General features: G+C 38.2%; 2 protein-coding genes and 1 pseudogene across 2 annotated transcripts; 2 read left to right on the top strand and 1 right to left on the bottom strand.

Moving 5' to 3' along the window:
- The first annotated feature begins 238 nt into the window (after nucleotides 1-238).
- Nucleotides 239-3,433, top strand: LOC137733724 (RNA polymerase sigma factor sigD, chloroplastic-like; annotated as a pseudogene).
- Nucleotides 3,434-4,104: 671 nt separating this feature from the next.
- LOC137735421 (uncharacterized) lies at nucleotides 4,105-6,349 on the bottom strand. The gene is made up of 5 exons (XM_068474842.1): nucleotides 5,955-6,349; nucleotides 5,159-5,236; nucleotides 4,944-5,043; nucleotides 4,595-4,737; nucleotides 4,105-4,418 (listed from the first exon to the last, which is right to left on the bottom strand). The coding sequence occupies exons 1-5, from the start codon at nucleotides 6,264-6,266 to the stop codon at nucleotides 4,209-4,211; spliced, it is 843 nt and encodes a 280-aa protein (XP_068330943.1). The 5' UTR covers nucleotides 6,267-6,349; the 3' UTR covers nucleotides 4,105-4,208.
- Nucleotides 6,350-10,243: 3,894 nt separating this feature from the next.
- Nucleotides 10,244-12,215, top strand: LOC137733795 (phenylacetaldehyde reductase-like). Its single transcript, XM_068472984.1, has 5 exons — nucleotides 10,244-10,513; nucleotides 10,838-11,007; nucleotides 11,143-11,334; nucleotides 11,449-11,611; nucleotides 11,697-12,215. The coding sequence occupies exons 1-5, from the start codon at nucleotides 10,393-10,395 to the stop codon at nucleotides 12,014-12,016; spliced, it is 966 nt and encodes a 321-aa protein (XP_068329085.1). The 5' UTR covers nucleotides 10,244-10,392; the 3' UTR covers nucleotides 12,017-12,215.
- Nucleotides 12,216-13,485: the final 1,270 nt, after the last annotated feature.

Below are 13,485 nucleotides of genomic sequence, written 5' to 3'. Positions count from 1 at the left end.
AAACATTAAGTGACTTCGTTACGACATCATACTATTTTTTGAGTCTGAAAAAATTGACAGATGCATTTAGTCTTTTTTTACCATTATCATCATTGTATCATCAATGTCAAAAATTAAACATAAAATATAATATACGAAACATGTGAAATATTATTATTTTTGATATTTGAATTGATAAAAATCAAACAAAAGAAATAAACTTAGACAAAATTTGAATCGATGATCGAGATTGAATTCAATGACATCCACATATAGCTAAAATTAATCACCGAATTCCTTTATCCCTCTCCGTCGGACCAACATGGCAAAACACACAAATATCTCCCCCGAAAGAGGGAATGAGATCCTCTCCGGATCTCTACTTCGAATTCATTAAATTTGGGGATCCGGATCTTTAAAATTTGATACATTATAATTTTTAAATAAACCTGTAACTGATAGATTAAATTTTAACGCGCAGCTCCAGAAAATCCCAGAAAGAAAATCCATGACTCACACTTCGACTCGACTCTGTATTATACTGTATAATCTGTATGGCCATCACCGGCAGCATATGTTCATCACCAAACCAACATCCAACTCTCCCAACACTTCCACTCCCACCAATCCCACCACTCAAAACCCACCACCCTCTCCAACTCCACTTCCCTCCTCCCTCTTCCTCCCCAAATTTGGCGCCAACTGGGTCTCCAATGACGCATTGGTCATTGCAGCCACGGCCGAGGCGCTGGCACTGGCCCGGGCTGCCGTGGTGGCGGCCAGAGATGCTGCAGCGGTGAGGGATGAGATTGTGGAGGCTTGGAGTTGTAGGGAGAGTGGGAATGGGAGTGGTGGGTTGGTGGTGAGGAGGAAGAGGAGGAGGAAAAGGAGAAAAGGGTTGGAGGGTTTGGATGAGGAGAGGGGGAGGGGTGTTGGAGATGGAAAGTTGTCGTTTGGGTTTGTGAGATGTGGGCATCTGAACCCAAAAGAAGAAGCTGAATGCTGTCTCAGTCTCAAAGTACTAATTTTCCTTGGTTCTTTTATTGCAAATTTGTACTGGTAAGTTTTATACAAAAACCTAACAACGGTAAGTTTTATACAAAAATGCTTATGCTATGCTTCGAGATGGAATTTGCAAGTACTTGGATGTAGGTTAAATTGGTTTAAAATGCACTGCAGAAGATTTGGTCTGAGATGAGTAAATACGGTACGTTTAAAGGGAATGCATATGGACTACTTGAAAGGAGTCGTCATTTGTGAATCATCACGTATCGCATTTCAAATCCCTTCATCTAATGTTTTGTGATTCATTTGTATCTAATTTACTTGAAAGTTTGGTACTTGTAAATTCCTCATCATTGAAATGTAGCCTACAACGCGCCCAATTAAAGAAAAAGCCCTTTGTGTTAGCCATCTGCCATGTTCGAACTGATTCTTACTGCACGAACTTCCTTTAGTGTCTCTGCTGTTGAAAAGTAGTGTGTTTTTGAAGTATAGACTTGAAGTGTGTTTCTCTAAGGTGTAAAGTTGTTATGCGCTTGCATGTGAAAAGCCTAACTGCCATTTAGTTTCTCTACGGTGTTATTTATGGGTGTTCTTCTGTTTCTCGATTTAGACTACTGCATATTGTTATGAATCATTGGTTGCTCCAATTTGAGTTTGGAGAATGGTTGGTTGGGTTCAATATTTGAGATAGAGATGGTTTAATTGCTCGCCTTTCTTGCATCTCATCTTCCTATTGCAAGCAATTCTCATCTCATATGTAATCGTAGAACCAAACATTTAACTTTTAATGCTAGATGACACCATATGTTTCTTAAACTGTACAGTTAAACGTTGTATATGATGATCACTACAGTAAGCATCATTCATGTCCTCTTGTTTTAATTTTCGTCGAATCTGCTGCTCCTTGTAAATGATGCGACAGATATGATTCAACTGATGGCTTTTGCATAAACCTTAAAAGTTGTTTAAGTCTGCTCATCTGTATTTATACTTTGGTTCGCAGCTTTTTTTTTTTGTGTTCAATTGCAGTTACTAGGAACAGCTTTAATTAGAACTGTGTTTTGTTTTAGAACAGTTCTCAAACTACTTGTTTGTAGAGTTTTCTAATGCCGAAAAGTTAACTTTAGCTCTCCATCTATGAATGGCCTTTAATGACACAGGAGGGAGCAAGATTAGAATCATGAAGATTAAGAGTCATAGAAGCTGAAGAACAGGAGCCGACCTCAAAGCAGTTAGCCAAGGCAATGGGAATGAAGACGAAAGTATAGATAAGGTGCTTTGTAAGAAAAGAGAGTCACAAGAAAGGATCATCAGGAGCTACAGGGGACTCATTGTCTCTGTTTCCAGCAGTTATCAAGGCAATTGTCTAAGCTTTCAAGACCTCATTCAGGTTCCTACACCTTTTTACTCCTGTCCAACACTTTCCGTAAGTGGCTCCAAAAAAACTAATATCTATTTCTGCAGGAAGGAAGCATCAGGCTTCTTTGAGGGGCAGAGAAGTTTGATCATGAGTGAGGATGGAAGTTATCAATGTACATCGACTGGTGGATCAGGCAAGCTATTATCAGAGCCCTAGACAACAAGTCTAGAATAATCAGATTACCAGTGAGAAGCTAACCTAACGAACCATTGTTCTTAAACAGTTGCATTTAGTTCCCTTCCGCTTTTTGATTGAGGTTGCCTAATCACCGAGCTATAGATTTTATATTAGTGACGTAATTAAATAGTTCTCTTTTATGCGACTCCTGCCAGATAACTTTGATAGAAATGCATTGACTGAAAGATTACAGAAGTATGGTTAGTTTATTTGTGTAGGTAAACATATGCGGTATGATGGCAAAAATTACAAAAGCTAAAAATTCCTTCAATCAAAGATTCAAGCGGCTGCCTACTCATGATGAAATTGCTGAAGTGGTCAATGTGCCTGCCACAACTGTAAATCTTGTTTGCGACAGGAGCAGACCGCTGATTTCATTGGATCGAGTGGTAACTTTTCGAGGTTGCATGTCACTGCAGGTCTGTCTCTTGAATTTTGTTTCCACTTTAGTGAATGTTTGCTTTCACGCCTATGCTCCATTAGCTGCTCAAACGGTAATGGAAAGGGCATCAGTTATATGCTTCATTAGTTGATCTTAATATATTAGTTCGCATTCTGCTGCAGGAGATCATGCAAGGGCCAGAGGAGATGATACCTGAAAAGATGCTTACAAAACAGCTAATGAAGCAGGAGGTCGAGAAGCTTCTGAAGAAGCTGAGCAATAGAGAAGCATATGTATTGAGATTACACTTTTGACTCAATGGTGAGACCCCTAAGTCCTTTGAGGAGATAGGAAGATTGTTAAAGCTTTAAAGGGAGAAGGTTCGACAGATTAATCAGATTAATGGAATTGCGTTATCAAAGTTAAAGCATACTAGTACTTTCAACAATCTAAAATTGTATATTGTATAATTTTTCCTATTGCTTGATGAACAAAATATGAAGATAGAGAAATGTACCTAACATAACAAGACAAGAAGAAGGGGTCGCCTTTTTTTATTGCATCGGTAATTCTTTTCCTGAACTCCCAGCAGGGTTAACAACTCTATCAAATGTTGGTGTTACAAGCAACATCTAGCTACGAACTTGAACATTATTCTTGATGAACGATAGAAACAGCATGTTTACAACAAAAACGACAATCTAGCCGGCTCACATGAGACACCCCTGCATGCAAGGCTAGTAGAAAATCTTACCTACATGCCTCGATCGATAAAGGAGAAGGTAAGAAGCAATGACGCTCTGCAAGTTGCAAGAGTCCAATTGCACTTTTTCTGTTCATCTATCAAAACATATACTCAAGCTGGTATCGACATTATCTATGCAAAACCCTTGCAAAATCAAATCTTCAAAGTTATGGATCAAGTTATACAATTGTACTGCAGCGGTCATCGTCTAAGACTGGGGAATATCACCTTAAGTTCCGCTAGGACCTTTTTTAATTTTGGATAAATTGTTGCAAAATGAGTCTACCTCGAGGTTCATCGTGCATGAAATAACAGTAAGAATTAGGAATTGTTATTTGATCTCCATAAGTTGCATGCATCAAACATGGAGGGTTTGCCCAGTGATGGAAGTCGATATCAAAATAGTGAAACTTTGATTTCAATTTGAAAGACGTATATTCACTTGAAGGTGTGAGCTAACATACACTATATGCTATACATAATGCGTTTGAATGAAAGCCTTATCCTTCCTTGTGCAGATTATGAAGGATGTACAAAGAAGCTGAAGACAGGAAAATACAGACAGAATAACTCAACAGATCCAAACCAGTGGTTATCTGTACCATCTTGCTCCTCTCAAACATCTTAACAAGAAGAATCATAACAATGACGTGTCCCACCTTCGTCTTCAGTTCATCAAGTGAGCAAATTTTCATCCATTTAGGCCTCTCCTGCAGAATCAGAATCCACGTATCTTGGTAATGTTGTATAAGAAGTAAAATACAGACCCAGAATAGTTCTGATACAATAAGATTGTTTTAGCATCTATTAATATATATCTATCCAGGTTTGAGAAATGTATATGTGAATTCCGCTTATACTTACTATGGAAGGGAAGCAAACTTACCTTCAGAGCAAACATTCCGAATAAAGAAGAGCCCTTAAGAGCACGATCATCAATGGAAGGCACGTCATGAGGGACATTACTGATAAATAATCCATACAGTCCCATACCAAATATTAGCATGACAGTCCCAGCAAGGTAAACATCTGCATCGGAAGATTTGCATCAACATATAAGACTATACCAATGAAAATAAACATAGAAATATGGACATCATACGATGAGTTTTAACATGTTAAGAAAGGAGTGACTTATGCTGCTTACGCAGAAGTCACAATATTTATCTTTTGAAAGCATATTCGATAAACAGAAACATAAAGCAATTCTAGAAATAGGATTCTGAAAATAATACCGATAGCTTCAACAAGTCGTAGAACCATATGTCCAGTGTGATACCCTTTGACACAACTAGTCCAGTAAACTTTATACGCATCCATTATATAAACACAACCCTGCAGATTCAAATGTAGTATATGTACAGAGTAGTCATACATTATGTGTAGTAATATAAAAATTGTAGTCAGACATTTTCGTGGTAGGAATATACAATATGAAGAGAGAAATTACATTGAGAAAGCACAACAACGAACCAGCCAACGAACCTCCAACAGCAAACAGTGCCAAAAACCGGAAGTCAAATATTGTCTGTTCAACAATGGACACGTAAAGAATGCTTAGAACAGATTGCTATACGCTAAAAAAAAAAAAATTAAACAGAAAGAAAAAAAATTGCACAAGTTTCTCAACTATTACAGTTGGTACCTATAACAAAAAACCAAAAACAGAACATGAGGTAAATGACATATTGGTAGTTTCCTAGCCATATTTAGTTTCCCATAGGCTGTTTATACACGCTAGACCGCTTACAGTATTTGTTAACAATCATGATTCTTTTAAGCCTCAAGAGGGATTGCCTCCCAAGTTTTCGAACGAAACTACGAGTTCATTTGCTTCAGTAGGACTAACTTATTGATTCTTCTTATTTCTTAGCAGTAATCTGTTAAACACTAATCCGTCAATTATCGAAAAATTCACAACTAGGACCTCCAAGCTATCCAAACCCCTCCTCTGTTATTTTTCTTTTAATCAAAGTGAAAGAAATTCATTAGAGAATACTTGAACCCCAACGTGACATCAAAAAATTAACACAAGCTATGGCGGAAAAAAGTCACATAATCGAAGACTGTAAACGAAATGGTATCAAACGGCCCCTAAATTAAGAAGAACCTCCTCTGCAACTACAAAAATGAGAGAAAGAAAGAGGAAAATTCACTCTTTCTGTCACATCCAAATTCCAAAAATCCCAATATAACAATTAAGAAGCAAGTACAGTGACTGATACACAAATTAAAAATTCAGTTACCCTTTCAATGGAAGACTCAGCGGCACGGGCAAACCGGACAAAGGGGTTGCCGTTGGCAAGGGCGTAGTTGAAGCCCGCCGGCTCGGGGGGTCTAGAGGACGCACCATTAAAATGGTTTGGTGAAGTTTCAGTGGAGGAGGAGACTACGGTTTGTTTTGGGGCCGTTGATTTTGATTCCGGAGACGGTGGGGAGCTCAGAGAAGAAGCGGCGATGGGACGAGAGAACCGTTTAGAGGTGTTCGACGGCCCGATGGGATGGATTGAGGCGGAGAGGCAGAGGGTTGAGGAGGAGATCGAAGTGAAGAGAGCCATTGTGTAGAGAGAGGGGAGAGAGAGAGAGAGAGAGAAGGGAGGAGTTTTGCAGGATGGAGATACTTTGGTTGGAGGGCTGAGAATTTTTTTGCGCCTTTGGATGGCGGGTAGTAACGGAATTTTGGGAGCGAAAGTGGCCTTCGCGCGTGGAAAGGGAGCGTGGGACTTTTGGGATAATGCTGGATGGAATGCGGAGGGAGAAGTGGATTTTTTGTCCATCACCAAAGTTGGAAGGGTGAGTTTGAGGATAAATTTTCAGTGTGTCAAAAACACATCGGTATACTTTTTTTTTATTTAATTTTTTCACAAATTGTATTATGACATTTAATGTATCAGGTCTTACATATCGAAAAATCTCTTGAGTTTGAGAGGCAACTGGGCAACGACATTAATAGTGACTAGGGTTATGAAAAGGAGGAGAGGGAACTCGAGTCGTCACCGATGTGCACTTCTCATCCTATTTTTAATTACAAAATAGGCTTTGCCCAAGATGCATTACTTGTTACTTCACCTTGTAATGTGCTTAAATTTGATCTCTTTTAGGTTTTTTAGCTTGTTATGTCATATTTAGATGTAAATTGAAACGAATAATTATTTGTCGTGACACAAATGATGCTCATCTTTTGTTGGCTCTGGTCTAGTTGTTGGCATACCCTCAAGTAAATGACTAATCTTAATTGTGTAAGAGTTAAATATTTCATGCTTTAAGTGCATAATCATTGTGTTTACTAGGATTTTTCCTTCAACAGCTTTGGTATCCGATTTCAAGGACCTTGGCTGAGGAAGCTGCCTGGAAGTTTGCAAAAGAGAAACGGAATCGACATTGTTACAATAAATCCAGGACTGGTGATTGGTTCTCTCTTACTGTCAATTCTGAACACAAGCGTGGAACGTGTTCTGAAACTTGTAAACTCATTGATATATTGCATGATTTGATAAAGTAATCATTCCTACTGGAAAACGTATTTTGAGGGCAGGATCCACTACATAAGAGAAGCATAATACACAGATTACACTTTCTCGACTAAATCCTCATCAGTGCAGAACACTCCTCATAGAAATCTATAAAATTTCATGAGTTTAGAGATTTACTCTTTCCACTTGTGCATACAGACGAGTGGACTATTAAATCCTTGTCTCCAATTATATAAGCACTGATCCTTGAGCACATCTTGAATAATGGTTTGGAGGCATTGTACTCACTATGTTGACATGTCACTTTACATGGGTAATGTACTCCTTGGTATATATGAGATAAAGACTACTGTGAATTGGCGATATATAGTAGAGTTTCGTGTAAAAGAGAAAGGGTATCATGGAGGTGTATATAGTGATCATAAATTAAAAGGTCATGATTGAATCTGCTAAGAAAGTCTCCTTGTTGATATTTAATTGATGCACGAGCCTAAAGATTTCCAAATATAACTAATAGATGAGTTGATTTTAAAGATGTTGCCACTGCTCATATTTTCGCCTTTGAGAATGCTTCGGCTAGCGGGAGATACTGTCTAGTTGGAAGAGTAACACACTGTTCTGACGCAGTGAAAATTCTGCGGGATCTCTTCCATGTTCCCAAGCTTCCAGAGAAGTTGCTATATGCTAATACAATCGATTTGTTGTATGTTACTCTTTTCTAAGTTCTAGAGGCACTTTTAAGGATGGAGCAGGTTTACAGGCATTATTGGTACCTTTCTATCTGAGGTTTTAAAATTTCCGTCTTGTATATTATTTGCAATATTCGCGTCTGAGGATATTTTGGGTTACTACGCATGCCAAGATCCTATTAATATATAACATCTTGGTAAGCCGTTTTAGTACTTGAGAAACGCTTGTTTGGTATCCTATTTGAAATTTTTTATCATTTCTCATAACTTTTCTTAAGAACATTTCTTGAAAACAATTTTCTTTAAGACTAAAAAACTTAATTGGTTTGCGATTTAAAAATTTTAAATCTTACGACTTAAACTAGATAAAGAGATCTAAAAAGAGGGGGCCGTAGGAGAGGGAGAAATAGGAGAGAGGAGGAAAGAAAGTAAAGATGATTGAAAGAAAGAGAAAGAAGTGAGAGGATCGGACGAGATAGAGAGGAAGAGAAGTGAGAGAAAGAACCGAGAAAATGAAGAGAATGGATTGGAGGAGAGACGAAAAAAGTAAAAAAAAAAAAAAAAAAAGAGGAGAGAGAAAGAAGAAAAGAGAGAGAGACAGAGATATATTTGGAGAGAGAGGGGAGGAGGGAGAAAAAAGAAATGAGTGAGTTTAAATTTAAAAACTCAGGAGTTGCTTAAGATCTTTGATGTATGGCTCATGTGTAATTAATAATGTTGCACAATAACTCTAAATGAAATAGTTCAAGTTGAAATTGTCTTTACTGTCTTCAAAGAAATCCTAATTGAGGCACTCTTGATATATCTTGCAAATTAAGATTTCTTTCCCCAATATCGTCGTTCTTCAATGTGTCTGCGGCTGCAAACGTCAGGCGGCAAGTGCCTATGCAACATGCCTTCGTACGAACGCATAGTCAATTCTTATGAACTTCCGGTGATAGCACAGAGTTGGTCCTAGCTAAATGTTCAAATTGCCCTTAGTCACTCCCTATAAGGAAGGACACAGCAGATTTCTTTGACTAAATAAGCTAGATGTAGTTCAGGACCTTCAACTCACAAAAAGTCAAGCAGGAAAACATAGAACTGGAAGATCTTTTGAAATTGGTGATTTTGTGTATCTCCGGTTGGTACCTTACCAACAAAAGTCACTGGCTTTACATCCTTAACATAAAGTGCATCCCCGGTTTTATGGACCCTTTGAGATTATTGCTAAGGTCGGACCTGTGGCTTACAAATTAAAGTTGCCACCTCATTCTAAGATTCACCCAGTTTTCCATGTTTCTTGTCTCAAGAAACAACTGGGCACGTCAGCCTCTACTACTTTGCCACTACCATCAGTTCATGATGCGGGTTTGATTTAAGATGAACCAACAACTATCTTGGATCAAAGGGTAATTCAACGAGGTTCGACTTCAGTCACTGAAGTCTTGGTGCATTGGCAAAATCATCATGTTGCAGATATATCTTGGGAGAGTTTGGATGATTTGAAAGCTCGATTTCCTGACTTCCAGCCTTGAGGACAAGGCTAATTTCAAAGAGGGGGGAGGGGGGGGGGGGGGGGGTTAGTAAATGATAGGAATATGAGGGTAAAGGTTGTTGTATGACAATTGGGACAGTGCCAAGTGTCATCATATTAGTGAATAAAACTGTATTAGTTGTAAAAGTTGCGAGTTAGTTGTAATTGGTAAAGGTTGTTGGGGTTAGTTGCTATGTAGCAGGAAGTGTAGGATACAATTGGATATGATGAAAATATTATTGTTCCTTCTTGTTCATATTCTCTCTCTACTTCTATGGCAGCTTAAGAGTCAAGGTCGATCAACGGTCTATCAGTAGCTCTCCTTTTTGGGCCTGTCTTTTATTTTATATATTGCTTTGTTGTGTTGAGTTTTGTTTTTTGTTTAGGTTTAGGCCTTTCAAGCATAAATGGTATTCCCCTTTAATTAATGAAGTTTTATTCTTGACTAAAAATAAAAAATAAAGACAATTTTCCAAAATAAATAAATAAGCTCGTGAAGGCATGGAAAAACTGGCTTTTTGAATCATTTCTGATTAGGTGTTGAAATGTTTGCGAAGTGTTTGAATTTGAAATATCCTGCCCAACACATGTTTAGTCAACATTCAAAATAAACAATGACTTGCCATTTCTGAATGAGGATCCTTTTTGCATTGGCTTTACGAGGATCTTATGATCCTCATATTATGGTCGTTTATTGTATATTATGCAATCAGTTTTTATTATATATTATTTATGTTTAATTTTAAATAAAAAATTTAAAATAATTTCTAATCGCAGAATTTACGATAAACCGTTAAAATATAAAGATTCTTTAAGATTCTCATAATTTGAATTCTCAAGGGAATCAAATCCATTACAAAAGTATTCAGAGCTGAGGAAGACAAGTTGGCAACATTGACCTTTAATTTCCGGCTGATTTTTCACCATGAAAAACACAATTCTGAACCAAATTAAGCTTATTATTTCTTAGCTAGAGAGAGAGAGAGAGAGAGAGAGAGAGAGAGAGATGAGTACCGGAGAATCAAAGACTGTATGTGTAACAGGAGCTTCCGGTTACGTAGCATCATGGCTGGTGAAGCTCTTACTGCAAAAGGGTTATACCGTCAAAGCCACTGTTCGCGATCCAAGTCAGTATTTCTATATTTGCTCATATATAATGTTCAACTTCAAACAATTCATTCAATAATTTCAGATTCTGGGTTTTGCATATTATTTTGTTTACCAAAAGAAAAGTTGGGTATCCAAAATAATCATCATGCACACCTCGCCTTCTTACTTCCTTTTTTTTTTTACCAACGACATCTCCCGTGCATCCAATTATTTTCTTTTTATTATTCTTGTTCATGTTTTTGTTTTTCGGTGCCAATTGAAACCTCATAGCGAGTTAGTCGTTGTTTGCGACTTTTCCTGCATCGTGTATTCTTAGTTGAACTCACTAGTTCTGTTTACAGATGATGCAAAGAAAACAGAACACTTGCTCTCATTAGATGGAGCAAAGGAGAGGCTTCATTTGTTCAAAGCGGATTTTTTAGAAGAAGGATCATTTGACGCCGTAATTGATGGATGTGTAGGCGTTTTTCATACAGCATCGCCTGCACAATTTTCAGTCACTGACCCACAGGTCTGTCCCTTCACTTGATGCATACATCAAATAGTCTATCGTGTGTGCGCGCTCGCGAATGCATAGAAAATCGATACACCTTCAAGAGAAATGAAGTAGAAACTAGAATGATATTATTTCTTTTCCATATTTCAGGTAGAAATAATTGAGCCTGCAGTGAAGGGAACACTTAATGTTCTAAATTCATGCACAAAATTCCCCGCTGTCAAGAGGGTGGTTATAACATCCTCTCTGGCTTCAGTAGGGTTGAGTGGAAAACCTCTGACCTCTGATGTGGTTATGGATGAAACATGGTACTCGGATCCATTTTTTTGCGAGATGACCAAGGTACGTGCGTTCCCATACTATTGAATAATTTTAGACAGAGGTAAGGTTAACACAATACAAAGTAGTACATGATGGACTACAAATTCCTAAGAACTTCCTTCTTCATTTGTTCAGCAATGGTATCCTCTCTCAAAAACTTTAGCTGAGGAGGCCGCCTGGAAATTTGCCAAAGGAAATGGTATTGACTTGGTAACAATACATCCAGGGAATGCGATTGGTCCACCCTTACAGCCAACCCTTAATCTCTCCGTCGAGTTTCTTCTGAATTTAATGAGTGGTACAATTCACCCCCTTTATGTTAAAACACCATTCCTTGTGATACATCCAGGGTTTATTCGTTTTTGTTTCTCTTTTGTGCGCAGGTATCGAAACACCTTTTATAAACTATACATTTGTGGATGTTAGAGATGTTGCCTTTGCTCATATTCAAGCATTTGAAGTTCCTTCAGCTAGTGGCAGATATTGTTTAGTTGCACAAGTTGCTGATGGTCCCGATACTCTAAAGATTTTACGAGAGCTTTACCCCACATTGACCCTTCCTGAGCCTGGCAATCCTTCTGGCTCCAAGTTTCAAGTGTCCAAGGAGAAGGCAAAATGTTTGGGAATCACTTTCCTTCCTCTGGAAACAAGTCTCAAGGACACTGTTGAAAGCCTCATGGAGAAGGGCTTCCTCAAGTTTTGAATTCTGCAATCTGCAGCAACTTGTTAATTTAGTGCACGAGGCTATTGAATAAGTGGGAAATTAAGTTTGTTACATGCTTAAGTATTCCAAAGAGATGCTGGACATTATATGTCCAGTTAAATCTTTTAATGTAATCTGCAGAGAGCCTCAGAAGTGTCTTAAGAACATGCTTAGAAGTTGCTTTTGGATCTTTCATATATGGCTCATGTGTAATATGTAATGTTTCAAAATAACTCTTAAGTAAAAAAGTTCCAAGTAGAAATTGTTTTACGTTACTGTCTTCAAAGAAATCTTAATTTGCAATTTCATCGTTCTTCAATGTGTCTGCCGTTGCAGACGTCAAGCCACAAGTGCCTATGAGACATGCCTTCGTACGAATGCCTGTCAATTCTTATAAACTTCGGGTGATGGCACAGAGCTGGTCCAAGCTAAATGTTCAAGCTATCCTTACTCACTCTCTAGAAGGAAGGACGCAGCAGATTTCTCTGACTATATAAAGCTAGACGTCGTTCAAGACCTTCAACACTCGCAAGAATTGATAAGTGAATTTTCAGTCGAATTCATTTTTCTCAAAGCTTAAGAATGTACACTAGATCCAAACTAGGCAAATACGCCTCTAGTTTACTCTTTTGATGTGCTGTAGTATGATTACCAGTTGACGCATCTTCCAATTGTTCATCGTTCTAGCGGAAAACCACACCTTAAAAAGGTACAGATAGCTACCACTTTATTAGTGCCCCAATTGAGGGGAGTCTCTTGTACTTAGAGGTTGCTGCCAAAGCCAATGGGAGGCCAGGAGAAGTTCGAAGTTGTGTAGTTGGAATCATGGCCAGCCCTGCCTAAATAGGGGCCAACGGGCAAAATGAAATGAGGCCCCTTGATCATCCGCTGACGGTGAATTCTCCTGCCACCAGCTACCATACCTCTTCCTCCATTATGTATCCCAACTCCCTCCCTCATATAACAAACATGAAGAAAATTGTTCAAAATTGTTTGCCAAATCTAAGTTCGTGGGACTGCAAGCAAAAGAGGGGGAGAGAGACTAGTTTTACATAACTCTAACAAGCCTTCATCTCCCACTTTATCTCTCTTCGAGTCAGATTCTACACAAATTCAGGCCCTCCTCTTTTGCTTGCATGAAGGCAATTTACAGAAATAAAAATATAAAAAGCCCATCGAGATTCAACCCAGCTCATGAAGACTAGAAAACAAGTTAAGGGCTTTTGGATCTAGTTCCAAAAACGTAGGTTGGTTTTGGGACAAAGTCCGGTTGTCAAAGAACCGACAAAGCTTAATACCATTCTTTAGCCACATTAATTAACTAATTTGATCAAAATAATAACAATCATATCCATATCTTCTAAATTCATACTTTATGAAATCATAATCGAATCGTAGAAAAATCTCGAGTGAGTCACCCCAACCAAAACCATAAGCATAGTCTAATCGTGGAAGCAATGATCACCCAT

The sequence above is a fragment of the Pyrus communis genome, chromosome 5 (assembly GCF_963583255.1).
Source record: "Pyrus communis chromosome 5, drPyrComm1.1, whole genome shotgun sequence".
Classification (NCBI taxonomy): domain Eukaryota; kingdom Viridiplantae; phylum Streptophyta; class Magnoliopsida; order Rosales; family Rosaceae; genus Pyrus; species Pyrus communis.
Note: the sequence above shows the minus strand (reverse complement) of the source record. Positions and strands in the feature narration are given on the sequence as shown.